This window comes from Pristis pectinata, chromosome 6, assembly GCF_009764475.1.
Source record: "Pristis pectinata isolate sPriPec2 chromosome 6, sPriPec2.1.pri, whole genome shotgun sequence".
In the NCBI taxonomy this organism is placed as follows: Eukaryota; Metazoa; Chordata; class Chondrichthyes; order Rhinopristiformes; family Pristidae; genus Pristis; species Pristis pectinata.
This window is the reverse complement of record NC_067410.1, coordinates 25,880,175-25,893,550: the sequence shown is the minus strand read 5'-3', so window position 1 is coordinate 25,893,550 and position 13,376 is coordinate 25,880,175. Positions and strand designations below refer to the sequence as shown.

General features: G+C 39.4%; 1 protein-coding gene and 1 long non-coding RNA gene across 2 annotated transcripts in view; one reads left to right on the top strand and one right to left on the bottom strand.

Annotated features, from left to right (window-relative positions):
* LOC127571306 (uncharacterized) overlaps positions 1-4,069 on the top strand; it is a 56,264-nt gene extending 52,195 nt beyond the window's left edge. The window contains exons 2-3 of the long non-coding RNA XR_007956465.1: positions 2,784-2,893; positions 3,953-4,069. This is a non-coding gene — a long non-coding RNA (uncharacterized LOC127571306). The remainder of the gene's footprint in view (positions 1-2,783; positions 2,894-3,952) is intronic.
* slmapa (sarcolemma associated protein a) overlaps positions 1-13,376 on the bottom strand; it is a 157,362-nt gene that overhangs the window by 102,399 nt on the left and 41,587 nt on the right. The window contains 2 exon segments of the mRNA XM_052017577.1: positions 2,658-2,694; positions 9,210-9,282. Coding sequence (XP_051873537.1) covers positions 2,658-2,694; positions 9,210-9,282 — 110 coding nt within the window.

Sequence of the window (13,376 nt, the reverse complement as noted above, 5' to 3'; positions counted from 1 at the left end):
TCTACAATCACAATTAAAAATTAACCTTTTCCACTGGTATGAGAAATACAAAGCAGGTTTTCCAGCAGAGAGATTTTTTTGGAGAAAATTTGCCATAAAAACATTTAACAAACCAACCATTAAATGCAAGTACTCTGGAAAAATATGCAACAGGTATGAATGAGCAGACTAAAATTGTTGCCTCTGCAAACCACAAGGCAACCAAAACATGGGCTTTACAGGCACTTTAGGACTTACAAACAGAGTGTTCCTTGTACGCAACTGATTGCCTCTCAGTTAGCTCGTAAAACCAGCCAAACAGCTTTGATATCATTGACTTCTATTGTCATGATCCATCATAAATTATGGTGGCTAGATACAAGGTATGATGGGTGCACAGGGTGGTGTAATTCTGGAGTTATGCAAAAAAGGGTTACAGTACTGGCAAGTATGCTTTAAACCTCATCACCTTTCCTAAAAGAATCAGGAACTGCTGAATTCTTAGGTTCCTTGTATACAAATGATTTGAAGATAACATTCAGATGCAACAAAGGAGGAAGGAAATGATTTATTGGATGAAAATCAACAAAAAATGCAGCTGTTGGAAATCTGAAAACAAAACAGAAAATGAAATACTCAGGTCAAAGACCTGAAGCATTGACCATTTCTCTTTCCACATATGCTGCATGACTTACTGAGTTTTTACAGCATTTTTTGTTTTTGTAATGATTTATTGGCCTTTATTGCAAGGAGATTGGAGTATAACCCCATAGGAGAATGTAAGATCTTGCATTAAGGTCTTGACCAGCAAATGTTACAAAGCTGAAGAAATACTTTTAAGGCAGTTATGTTGAAATCAAAAGGCAAAATAAACATTTACAAATAGCACTAACAAGATACGCAACATTCAGTGAGAGATAAATATTGACCAGAGATGATAACTCTTATATCCCGATCACTGTTTTACATCTGTACTGGCAGATGGCATCTCTGACCATGCAGCATTTCCTTGTTACTGTATTGTCTTTTTGTGCACTAGGTTTTTATGCCCAAATTCTTGGAATAGGACTCGAGACTACTGCTTTCTGACTCAAGAGTTGAGAATGCTACCAATTCAGTTATGAGTGAAATCTAAATGGCTCCAGCAAAAACACACCCAGAGTAATGAGTCACCTACCCAAAGGGATATCCAAGGAGAAAATGATTCACTAAACTGATCACTGAGAGGGCTGTCCTAAAAGGAACCTGAATCGAATAGGCCCATATTCTCTGGAGTTTAGAAGAATGAGAAGAGATCTCATTGAAACAATCTCATTGGAGATTTGACATAACTGTTTCAGTGGCAGTAGTACAGAAGTAAAACGTAGAACATAGAACAATACGGCACAGGCACAGGCCCTTCAGCCCACTATGTTGTGCCGAACTAATTGAACTAGTAATTAAACATCTAACTGAACTAATCACTTCTGCCTACACAAGGTCCATTTCCCACCACTCTCTGCACATTCACATACCTATCTAAGAGCCTCTTAAACACCTCTGTTGTATTTGCCTCCACTAACACTCCTCTAATACAATTCCAGGCATCCACTACTCTCTGTGTAAAAAACCTGCCCGCACATCTCCTTTGAACTTACTCCCCTCTCACCTTAAATGCATGCCCTCTAGTATTAGACATTTCAACCCTGGGAAAAAAGATACCGGCTGTCTATCTATGCCTCTCACAGCCTTATAAACTCTTATCAGGTCTCTCCTCAGCTGCCAGCCCTCCAAAGAAAACAACCCAAGTTTGGCCAACCCCTCCTTATTGCACATGCCCTCTAATCCAGGCAGCATCCTGGTAAACCTCTTCTGCACCCTTTCCAAAGCCTCCACATCCTTCTAAATGGGGTGAACAGAATTGAATGCAATAATCCAGATGGGACTTAACCATTTATAAAGCTGCAGCATAACTTCCTGACTCTTGAATTCAATGGAGGAGCAGTCCCTGCACCAGTCCAGATCTGGTGCATATGTTTGGTGTTTTCCCATTGTAAATAGTGAGGAACAACAGCAACCTTTTGCTTCATTGCTGAACTGAAGAGTCTAACAATGAAAGCAAAAAAAAACTGTAAGCAGCTGATCACAAGTTCAGGGCTCGCATGTTTATGCAGAATTCCCAAAATTTATTAGAGCAGGGGCAATGTCAGCAGTTATGCAGGGAACTGCCAACATTTTCCTGAAGCTATAGACTATGCAGAGAAATGTGAAGTGTATGTGAGATTAGCAGTCTGTTGAAAACTGAACTTGGCAGAAAGTAACTCTGTAAATAATCTAAAATTGCAGCCGCAATCCTCCCCAAGAAGGACATTTTCTGTCATCTTATCGCAAAACTGTTCTCAGGCAGTACTTTTAATAGGGCATTTAAATTCAAATATAATAATATCAATTTATATTTAGCAAATTGCCAGCATTAAAAGAATTCAATTTACTAAAACCAGCTCACTTTTTTTTTCACAATTGGAGCAACTCTCTTCTATAGACAGCTTTTAAATCCAGGGCAGGCTTAATAACATATTTTTAACTTTATATTGATATTGTTAATATTCAAACTCTGTCAGAACTATATTTCAATGAAACACCTGAGCTATTTCTTTAATATGGGAATAAATAATCCAAATTAGAAATGAGCCACTCACCTTTTCAATGGGAAGTGGGAGAGGAGCTTGGATAACACTAGAAGACAAAATGCACCACGTAAGATAAAACAGTAAAAAAAATCTTCAACACCAAACCGACTTCTATTTCTCTCTTTGTTTGTGAAGAGTACAGAATGGATACACCTGAAAACAAGAGCTGAAGGAAAAGTTAATCATCGCTGAACAATTCCTGTGAATGTGCATCTCTGCTTGAAGTTGGTAAATGCTATTTGAATGTGAGTGACTTGTTCCTGTTGAAGCTGTCCTGCAGCAAATGAGAAATCCTCAAAAGCAGTCCAATGAGATTCTTTTTGTCTATATTGTTGCTTTACAGTAGAAACAGTGAAAAAAAGCAGACGAAAAGCACAGGATTGATTAATACTGTTAACCCATTTAATGAATTATGGTCTTCAAGTACCAGAGAACTTGAACCAAAAGCAAATGTGCATACATCAGACATATTTAAAGATTACATTATTTTGACAATTTCCAGAAATACTCTAAAGTTAAGCTACCTTGTGATCATTACAGCATACTTTAGTCTGGGTGGATTTGGCCCCATGAGCAATAAATAACAGAACTCTATTTAGCAAAGGATCATAATGGCCTTTTTTTTATTAAGAAACACTACAAATCACAGAGGAACAAAGAGACGTGATCTCCTTCTGTACTCTTATAAAAGGACAAAGGGAAAAAAAGAACAGGAAGATCAGGACACTGGGAGAACTTCAATAGCATTTTAGAATCTTTCTTGACCTTAGACTTTAAAAAGAAAATTCATAATTTCTTTTGGGAATAGTGCTGATATTAAACTGACACTCACTACTTCCCTCCTTAACTAATGTAGTGACAGCTGGCATTTTTCAATCTATAGGAACAATTTCTGAATCTAACAACATTTTAAAAATTATGAAAACTGCATCTTCAGTTTCTTCACCTATTCTTTGAGTATAGTTTGGTGGAAACCATCAAGTCCCAACCCTCCAAGCTTCGTGCTGCAAATCCCTCACCCTCCAACCCTTATTCCACATCCTCTTTCTTGCATCCTGACACACATAAATGACTGGCTATCATGCTTGACACAAAGTCAAGCTGATTGCTGTCTTTTGAATTAAGGTTCCTCATGACTTTCAGCCAGGTCTGGACTAGCTCATGAGCAACCACCTTTTTACATTATGATGGAATGTCACTATCTCTCGGTTTCCCAACCCCAGCACCTGTTTAAACCCTATTGTATCTCTAACGTTTTCCAGTTTTTAAGTCAGTATTCTGATACACCATTTATCTCTCCACAGATGATATCAGCCCTCACTGGTACCTCCATCATTTCTGTTTTAAAACAAAATCAGCATTAAAGTTCAAAAACAGATGAATTTGGAGATTCCTGACTCAGCTGAAAACAAAAACTGAAGAAAAAATTGTATCCTAATCAGAAACAAAATTATTGGTAATAGCCATCTGACAATTCTGAAGCTGTAAGCTGTCAAAGTAAAAGAATATGAGTGAAGCTAATCAGAAGCTGTGTTAAAATTTTTCAATTTACACTATTTAACTCTTTCATACTTTCATATTTAATTTCAAATTTTCAGCACAAAAGAACTTGAAGTACAATTTAGAAATTGAATTAAAGTTCACAGTGGCATAGTTATAATGTACACCTGTTGGAAAGTCAAATATGTTACATACAATTGCTTACATACTGTTGAAATTTCAAATAAAAGATGGGTTTTCTTCCATATAAAATCATTAAAACTAATTGAGTGAACAAGTACTTCCCTTCTTAGAATGCATGGCAGAAATTATGGAATGCAATTTATTCTGTTAATCCGGAAGCTTGCACAACTCAGTTAGGGCAGTCGCATGCAGTGTATTTATTTATTTGTTATTTCACTCATTCTTTGGCCAGCATTTATTGCATGTCTGTAATTGCCTGAGAGGACATGTTGGTGGCTGCCTTCTTGAACTGCTGCAGTCTTTCTATTGAAGAAAGATTCACGAGGGCTTGCGCTGGGGTTCCCCTGACAAAAAGGGTGCTGACTATGCACGGGCACATATACGATTACATCGCTGTCCTCATGAGAGACCAAAAAGGTGTCTGCATCACTCATCCCAGACAGGTACTGATGACTGCTGGATTGATCATTGCTTAATATTATCTCTATCACCCTGGCCTCAAAACATCAGTTTCAACAGAAACATTGCCTCAAGAAAATTACTATAGAAGCTCTCAAGAATCCCACAAAGGTAGCTCTTCTCACACAGAACCTCACATACAGCCTCTGCAACAAGAGCCGCAGAGTGACCGTGGCACATGGACCACCCTTAAGTCCACCATAATTGGCAACTGTGAACTTGGCTTCTTCACCAGGAACCAGGGCAGATATGATGAGAATGACCAAAAGACTGAGGAGTTATTAACCTCAAACATTGTGCATTGCTGGATGAGAAGTTTCACCATTTCCCAGGCGTAAGTATAGAGCTCAACAAGCTCCTGAAAGGACAGGGCCAGGAGAAATCTAGGATCCCAAGAAGAAAGAGTGGGTGGAAAGATAGCACAGTACTCAGCAACTCACTGACATCCATAATGTGTGGGTTCTTCAGTGTGTCATAGCTATCCAAGCACAAACACCCAAGGCCCAATATCACAGCGAGCCAAGAAAGAAGTTGAACATCAGGGAGAGAGGGGTCACGCCCACTGGCACAGCTAGTAGAGCTGCTGCCTTATACTTCCAGTGACCTGGATTCAATCACACCGAGTTTAGATACAAACTCTACGTTTAAGAGACATTATACAGGCACTTGAATAGGCAGGGCATAGAAGAATACAGACCTAATGCAGACAAATAGAATTGGTGTGGATGAACAAAGAGGTCGGCATGGACATGGTGGGCCGAAGGGCCCATTTCTGTGCTGTACAACTCTATAATATAATCTTCGCTGCGCAACAATGTCAAAATAAATGTACAGTCAGCACCAATCATTAAATATGATCGCCTTCAAACTCACTAAAACCTTAGATTCCATCATTCAAGAAGAACTGTGGAGCACTCCCTTCAAATTTGGCTGAGCAGAGCAATCTGTCTGTATTTTATGTTGGCTTCATGACATTAAGCAGCCAGGAATCTTTCCAATGGGCTTACAACAGAGACAAGCTCAGTGAAGACTGGCATCAAACAAGGCTGCATCATTGCTCCCATACTTTATCCAATCTTTTTCACAACAATGCTGCATCTCACCTCCAATAAACTTCCTGTAGGAATAGACCTGATTCTCAGAACTAATGGGAAACTCTTCAACTCACAGCACCTTCACTCCAGAACCCATCCCAACTTCAGCTGTCAAGCTGCAGTACACTGATGGGAATTGTGCTGCTCAGAGGCTGAACTCCAAGCCACTTTCAACTCGATCACTGAACTATATGAGAGGATGGGCCTCAACACCACAAAACAAAAGTCCAGCACCTACCACATCACAACACTATATCACCTTTCCACAAAAAGATGACACCTGGAAAATGCGTACCACTTTTCTTAGCTCTCAGTAAAAACAGGCGTCGATGATGTAATTCACTGTTGCCTTTAATGTGCCAGCTCAGTATTTGGGTGATCGAGGAAAAGAGGTATTTGAACATCAAGAGCTCAGATCTGGCACAAAACAATCTACCAGTGATCTCTGCTCTCCTGTATGTTGCTGAAATCAGGCAGCTCAAGACACAGGAAAAATACCACTAACTTGGTTTTCATAAAATCCTCCAAATTCACTGAAAGGATAAGCAAATCAACATCAGATCAACATTCCCAGCACTGAGGCCCTAGCTATACTCTTTGAGCATGCTAAGCTATTCACATGTCTGACACTGGTCTCTTGAAAAAGACACTCTACTCTAAGCTACATCATGAGAAGGGATTTCTAAGTGGACAGAGCAATAGATTCAAGGATGTGCTCAAAACATCCTCGAAAAAATGCAACATTCCCTCTGACTCCTGGGAATCCCTGGCACATGACCTGTCCAAAGTGGAGAAGCAGCTTTGGGGTGATATTGAAAACCTTGAGTCCATGAAGTGGATGGCACAGAAGCCAGCATAAGTGGTTGAAGGAGTTTACTACATCACAAGATATCATCACTCTGTCTAGTCAGGCACTCCTGCCCTGTGGGAGAGACTGCAGTTCCCACATTGGCCTCATGAATCACCTCAGAACCAGAGCAGAAGTAAGTTATCCTCATTCCTAAGGAACTACTTAAGAAGGTGGCGGTGCTTCTACAGTGCTATGGTAGGGAGTTCCAGGATTTAGACTCAGCAGTGATGAAGGACAAACAATACATTTCCAAATCAGGATGGTGTGCGACTTCAAGGGGAACCTGCAGATGTTATTCCCATGCACCAAGTGGTAGAGGTCTTGGGTTTGGGACATGCGGTTGATGTAGCCTAAATGAGAACTTCAAGTGCATTTTTTTGATGACACATATTACAACCATTATGTATTAGTGGTGGAATGAAGAAATGAATGTTCAGGGAGCTGATGAGGTGCCATTACGTTGGCTGCTTTAGCTTGGATGGGTTCATGGCCGACTTCAGAAGAAATCTGGTGCATTAGCTATTGATGTTATATATTAATAACTCAAATAAAATTAGCTTCATGAAATATAAAGTTAAGTGAAGAAATAACTATTGCCCACAAAACCAGGGTATGGTTTCACCGTTGCACATGGAGGATCACCCAAATACGGTTGCTGGGGCTTTCCTTGAGTTGCCACAACACAAATCTGAAGTTCATATAACAACATAAGAACATAAGAAATAGGAGCAGGAGTAGGCCATCTGGCTTGTTGAGCCTGCTCCACCATTCAGTAAGATCATGGCTGATCTGGCCGTGGACTCAGATCCACCTGTCCTCCATAACCTTTAATTCCTCTACTATGCAAAAATCTATCTAACTGTGTCTTAAATATACACTGCTTCCCTGGGCAGAGAATTCCACAGATTCACTACTCTCTGGGAAAAGCAATTTCTCCTCATCTCTGTCCTAAATCTAGTCCCCCGAATCTTGAGGCTATGTCCCCTAGTTCTAGTCTCACCTCCCAGTGGAAACAACTTTCCTGCCTCTATCTTGTCTATCCCTTTCATAACTTTATATGCTTCTATAAGATCCCCTCTCATTCTTCTGACTTCTAGCGAGTATAGTCCCAGATGACTCAATCTCTCCTCATAGGTTAACCCCCTCATCTCCGGAATCAACCTGCTGAACCTCCTCTGCACAGCCTCCAAAGCCAGTATATCTTTCCTCAAGTAAGGAGACCAGAACTGCATGCAATACTCCAGGTGCAGCCTCACCAGTACCCTATATAGTTGCAGCATGACCTCCCTGCTCTTAAATTCAATCCCTCTGCAATGAAGGCCAGCATTCCATTTGCCTTCTTGATAACCTGTTATAGCTGCAAACCAACCTTTTGTGATTCATGCGCAAGCACTCCTATGTCCCTCTGCACAACAGCATGTTGCAATCTTTCACCATTTAAATAATAATCTGATCTATTTTTCCTTCCAAAATGGATGATCTTGCATTTACCAACATTTACCATCTGTCAGACCCTTGCCCACTCACTTAACCTATCTATATCTCTCTGCAGACTCTCTGCATCGTCTGTACAATTTGCTTTTCCACTCAATTTAGTGTCATTAGCAAACTTAGATACACTACACTTGGTCCCCTCTTCCAAATTGTTAACGTATATTGTGAACAGTTGCGGACCCAGCACTGACCCCTGTGGCATCAAGACATACATGTTTCATACCTAACCTTGATGATTTCAACTCTTCAAAAAACATAGCTAGATGTGAAGACCAAATAAATACATACTTACAGATTTAAATTATGAGAAAAGGATACTTAATTAAATGTTCTCAGCAATTTAATCATCTGAAACTTATATGGTCCATCCAATTGGAGAAAGATTTCTTTTTACCTCACATCACTTTTATAAAAATAAATTATTGAAAACAGAACATTAAATTATTATGATGATGAAACATCATAATAAATAGCTCCTAATCCATTAACTTTACATATGGTTTTATATTACAAAATACAACTTCCTCAAAAAAAAATGAAGTATTTCTTTCCCCCACCCCTTAGTTTAAAAAAATTGTCTCTGGGACTTGGAGGCAACTACTTGTAGAGAATGTTCAAACATACTATTTCTCCAAAAACAGCAAGCATGTGCTATCAAATAACATTGCTTTGGGTAATCACGACAGATTTAGAAATTAAAAATGCTACTCTATTAGCATTGGTTATGACAAACATTGTTTTGAATAAAAAAGCAGACAGCAAAATACTCTAGATACCAGAAAAGTAAGACAGAAGTAATATAAAAGCTTAAAAACATTTCTGTTAAAACAATATGTGTAAATAGACAATTTATTCTCAATTTAATCTTCCCTACCAGTTTGATTAAATTATAAATAATGAAAGTTTATACAGTGCAGATTTAAAGAAAAGCACTAATTTGTGGTCAGGCACATAGTCACATACAACTTTAAGCATACTTACTCAGATCGTCGCCGGCCTTCCATACCATCTGGCATAAAAAGCTTTACAGTAGATACTATGCACCCATGTGTAACTGGAAACAAACATTTAAAAAAATCAATACAGTACATCAAACTAAGTTTTAAAATTAAATCTGAGACAATGAAATATTCCAGTTAAAAAGAAATTCTTTGATATTGCAGCTTCTTAAAATTGACAATGAAGTTACATTTTCCTCATTTACAGACATCTGCAGTTAACACAAATTTGAAGTTAAGTAACACCAGTTTCCTCTTTGCTCTATTGCATTAGCTGCAAAGACTTGTCATTTTTCTCCCTTCCTGTCATGACAACAAAGCAGCTAGGTTTTGAACGAGGGGTGGGGAGGAGAGGAAGGATTGAAAGGACGGCAAAAAACTGCCCAAAGCACTTTTCAGATTGAAGGCAACGTTGCTGAATCCAGATGGATGTTATCAAAGGAAGCCAAAATCTTGGTTAAAAAGTGGGTTTTATGAATGATCTAAGATAAAAATGTTGAGATGGAATAGTTTTTGTAAAGGAGGGAATCTGCAGATGCCCCAGATTGAAGGACCACAGGGTATTCCTGAGAACAGAAGGATAGGAGAACTTAAAAAAGTTGGTTGCATGATTTGAAATTCAGTCAAGATTCATTTACCAATTTGCAAGAAGATCAAGGATTTAAAATTCACCTGCTCATGTCATGCTAAGTCACTCATCACTAAATGCAAAGTAAAGGGTGATGAGCTAGCATGACAGGTGAACACAGGACAGAAGAGGATGAGAAGCTGGAAAGTCCATCACTGAAGGTATAAAGTCCAGAAGAGATGGATGCACAGATACAAGTGGAACAGTGATTGTCACGTGAAGTGAACTGTCCAAGTAATGCACAGAAAATGAGCTTCAAAGTCAATTTGCACTGAATCAGGTGCTAGGTCATTACTTCCTTCATTTAATTCAGCCCAAACGATGGCTGGGGAAGGAGTTGAAGCAATGAACCAGAGTTAAAAACCATTGGTCAACCATTTTAAGTTTTCTCAATGTTCTGTTGCAGGAAATCTCTACATAACAACAAATTAATTCCATCAGGCAGACTGACAGCATAGATCTAGTAGGGAGCAAAGACAGGTAACACAGATAGTCTCCGTATTGTGGCAAACATTGCTCTGAAGAATATTTTGTGTTTATTTGCAAGTTACAGTACAGATAGTTTTACTTTCAGCCCACCACATTCCTCTCATATTTGTTCATCCTAGTTAACTGTAGTCAGTCAATGCAGAGTGTCACTTATGTCACTGGTCTTATAATTTATCAATGAAAATTAAGTTAAAATGACAAAATTATAATGGCCAATGAAAACAGAAAATGCTGACAATACTCAGCAGATTAGGCAACTATTTGTAAAGAGAGAAGCAGAGTTAATGTTTCAGGTTGATGAGCTTTCAAAGTGGGGATATAGTTTTAAGATATTAGGAAGAGGCATTAAAGGGGAGCTAAGGAATAATCTTTTGCATCCTTTAAGTAGAGAAGGTCTGGAATTCATGGCCTGAAAGTATGGTGGAAGAAAATGACCTAAACACACAAAAAACATGTGGAATAAAAATTAAAGTGTCATTACCTACATAGATATGTACTGGAACAAGCAAGGATAATCAGCTAATTAGCTTCTTTTTGTTTGGCATGGACATTATAGCTAACACTAAGGAATATTGTTGTGCTTGTTGTCACTTCAGCCCTAGGACATTGTTGAAATTGTCCTTCAGAGAAGTGTACTGGGCCCAAGCATTTTCAGCTATTTCAGTTCCAGAAACTTAACTGGACCAGATACATAAACAATGCAGCTACAAGACCAGGTCAGAATCTGGGTATACTGCAGCAAGTGACTCAACTTCCAATTCCCCGAAGTCTTTCCACTATCTGTGAGGGACAAGTGGATAACATAGGACATGGAACAGTACAGCACAGGAGCAGGCCCTTTGGCCCACAATGTTGTGCCAAACCAATTACGTTAGTAATAAAATGCCCAACTAAACTAATTCCTTCTGCCTACACAATGTCCATATCCTACCATTTCCCTCACATTCACGTGCCAATCGAAGATCTTCTTGAATGTCCCTATTGTATTTGTCTCCACCACCACCCCAGGCAGCGCATTCCAGGCACACACCACTCTGTGTAAAAAAACTTGCCCCACACATCTCCTTTGAACTTTCCCACCTTAAATGCATGCCCTCTGGTATTAGACATTTTAACCCTGGGGAAAAGATACTGGCTCTCTACTCCATCTATGCCTCTCATAATCTTATAAACCTCTATCAGATCTCCCCTCAGCCTCCGATGCTCCAGACAAAATAACTCGAGTTTCTCCAACCTATCCTCATAGCACATGCCCTCTAATCCAGGCAGCATCTTGGTAAACCTCTCCTGTACCTCTCCAAAGCCTCGACATCCTTCCAATAATGGAGATACCAAAACTGAATGTAATACTCCAGATACGGCCTAACTAAAGTTCTATAAAACTGCAGCATAACTTCCTGACTCTTGAACTCAATGCCTCGACTAATGAAGGCAAGCATGCCATATCCTTTCTTTACCACCCTATCAACCTGTGTAGCCACTTACAGGGAGCTATGAACTTGGACCCCAAGATCCCTCTGCTGATCAACTCTGTTAAGGCTCTTACCATTAACAGTGTACGTTCACTTTACATTTGATCTCCCAAGGTGCAACACCTCACATTTGGCCAGGTTGCACTCCAGCTGCCATTTCTCCGCCCATATCTGCAACTGATCTATATCCTGCTGTATCCTTTGCCAATCTTCTACGCTATCCACAGCACCATCAACCTTTGCATCATCTGCAAATTTACTAACCCACCCATGTACATTTTCATCCAGGTCATTTAAATACATCAAAAACAACAGAGGTCCCAAAAAGGAGCCCTGAGGAACGCCACTAGTCACAGACCTCCAGCTAGAATAAGTCCCATAGACCACTACCCTCTGTCTTCCATTGCCATGCCAGTTCTGAATCCAAATGGCCAATTCATCTTGGATCTGATTCTCAACAACTAAATTTTCAATTCATATTCTTACATTTAAATAATTTCATGCCCTCATTCCTCCCCATTCCTTCCAACCTCCTCCAGCACTAAAAGACTTCAATTAGCATCTGACCTCAGCCCCCCTTCCACCCCCCCCACCTCCCCACCCAGCCACCCAACCTAACCTTAAGCTGCTTGTCCATCATCCTCTTTTCTTCCATCCTGGTACAGATGATTGCGCATTCAGTTGGCAAAACCCTTCCCCAACTTCTCTACCTCCCTTTGTTTCCTTGAGGTTCTCCTGAAAACGCATTCCTAATATTTTCATTTTTGACGTTTACAGTTCTGACTGATTAGGTTTTTGAAAGTCTTGGGGGTATTGAAGCACTTTACAAATATAGCAATGATTAATTTGACTACAAGCTTTATCAATCAATTTTCCTGATTAAGTTCTTACTCATCCAAGGTTTATTTTGTCAGCTTTTTAATCCTCAGAGACTTTGTAGTCTCCAGACTCAAATGCATTGGACATCCATAAATGGTGGTTCTAAACAGTTGATGATTGCCACTGAACTATTAATAATATGGGACACTTTAGCTTTAAATCCTAATTTGCTGCTACACATGACATGGTTAAAACAGTCAACTGATGTCAGTTATTTTTGAGGGGAAGTGCATGGAGCAAGAATTTTTTCCCCAACTACAAGTTACAGCCAAGATTATATTTAATCTTAGGATTTAATAAAACACCAATGAGGTGTAACCTCAGTGTTTCATTGCATGTTTCAGGATCTTTGTTTAACCTTCAGCTCCAAGCTTCCAACCCAAGAAGTTAAAGCTGCAGTAGCCTGGTAAGTATGAACCATGTGAACCATGTGATTGGGACTAAAGACACTGATAAGTTACTTACGTTTGTGATGTACCAGAAATACTGGTATTATATAGTCAGAGTCCAAAAGGAGTCAAAGACAATAAAAATAAGGTGGTTTTATTTTTTAACCATACCCAAGCTACATACAGTACTTTTAAAATATCAGGTAACTGGCCCATGATCTCAGAGCAGTTCTGCATCTATGTAATTGATCACATCCAAAGATCTTCATTCAAATATCATCACAGAATACATG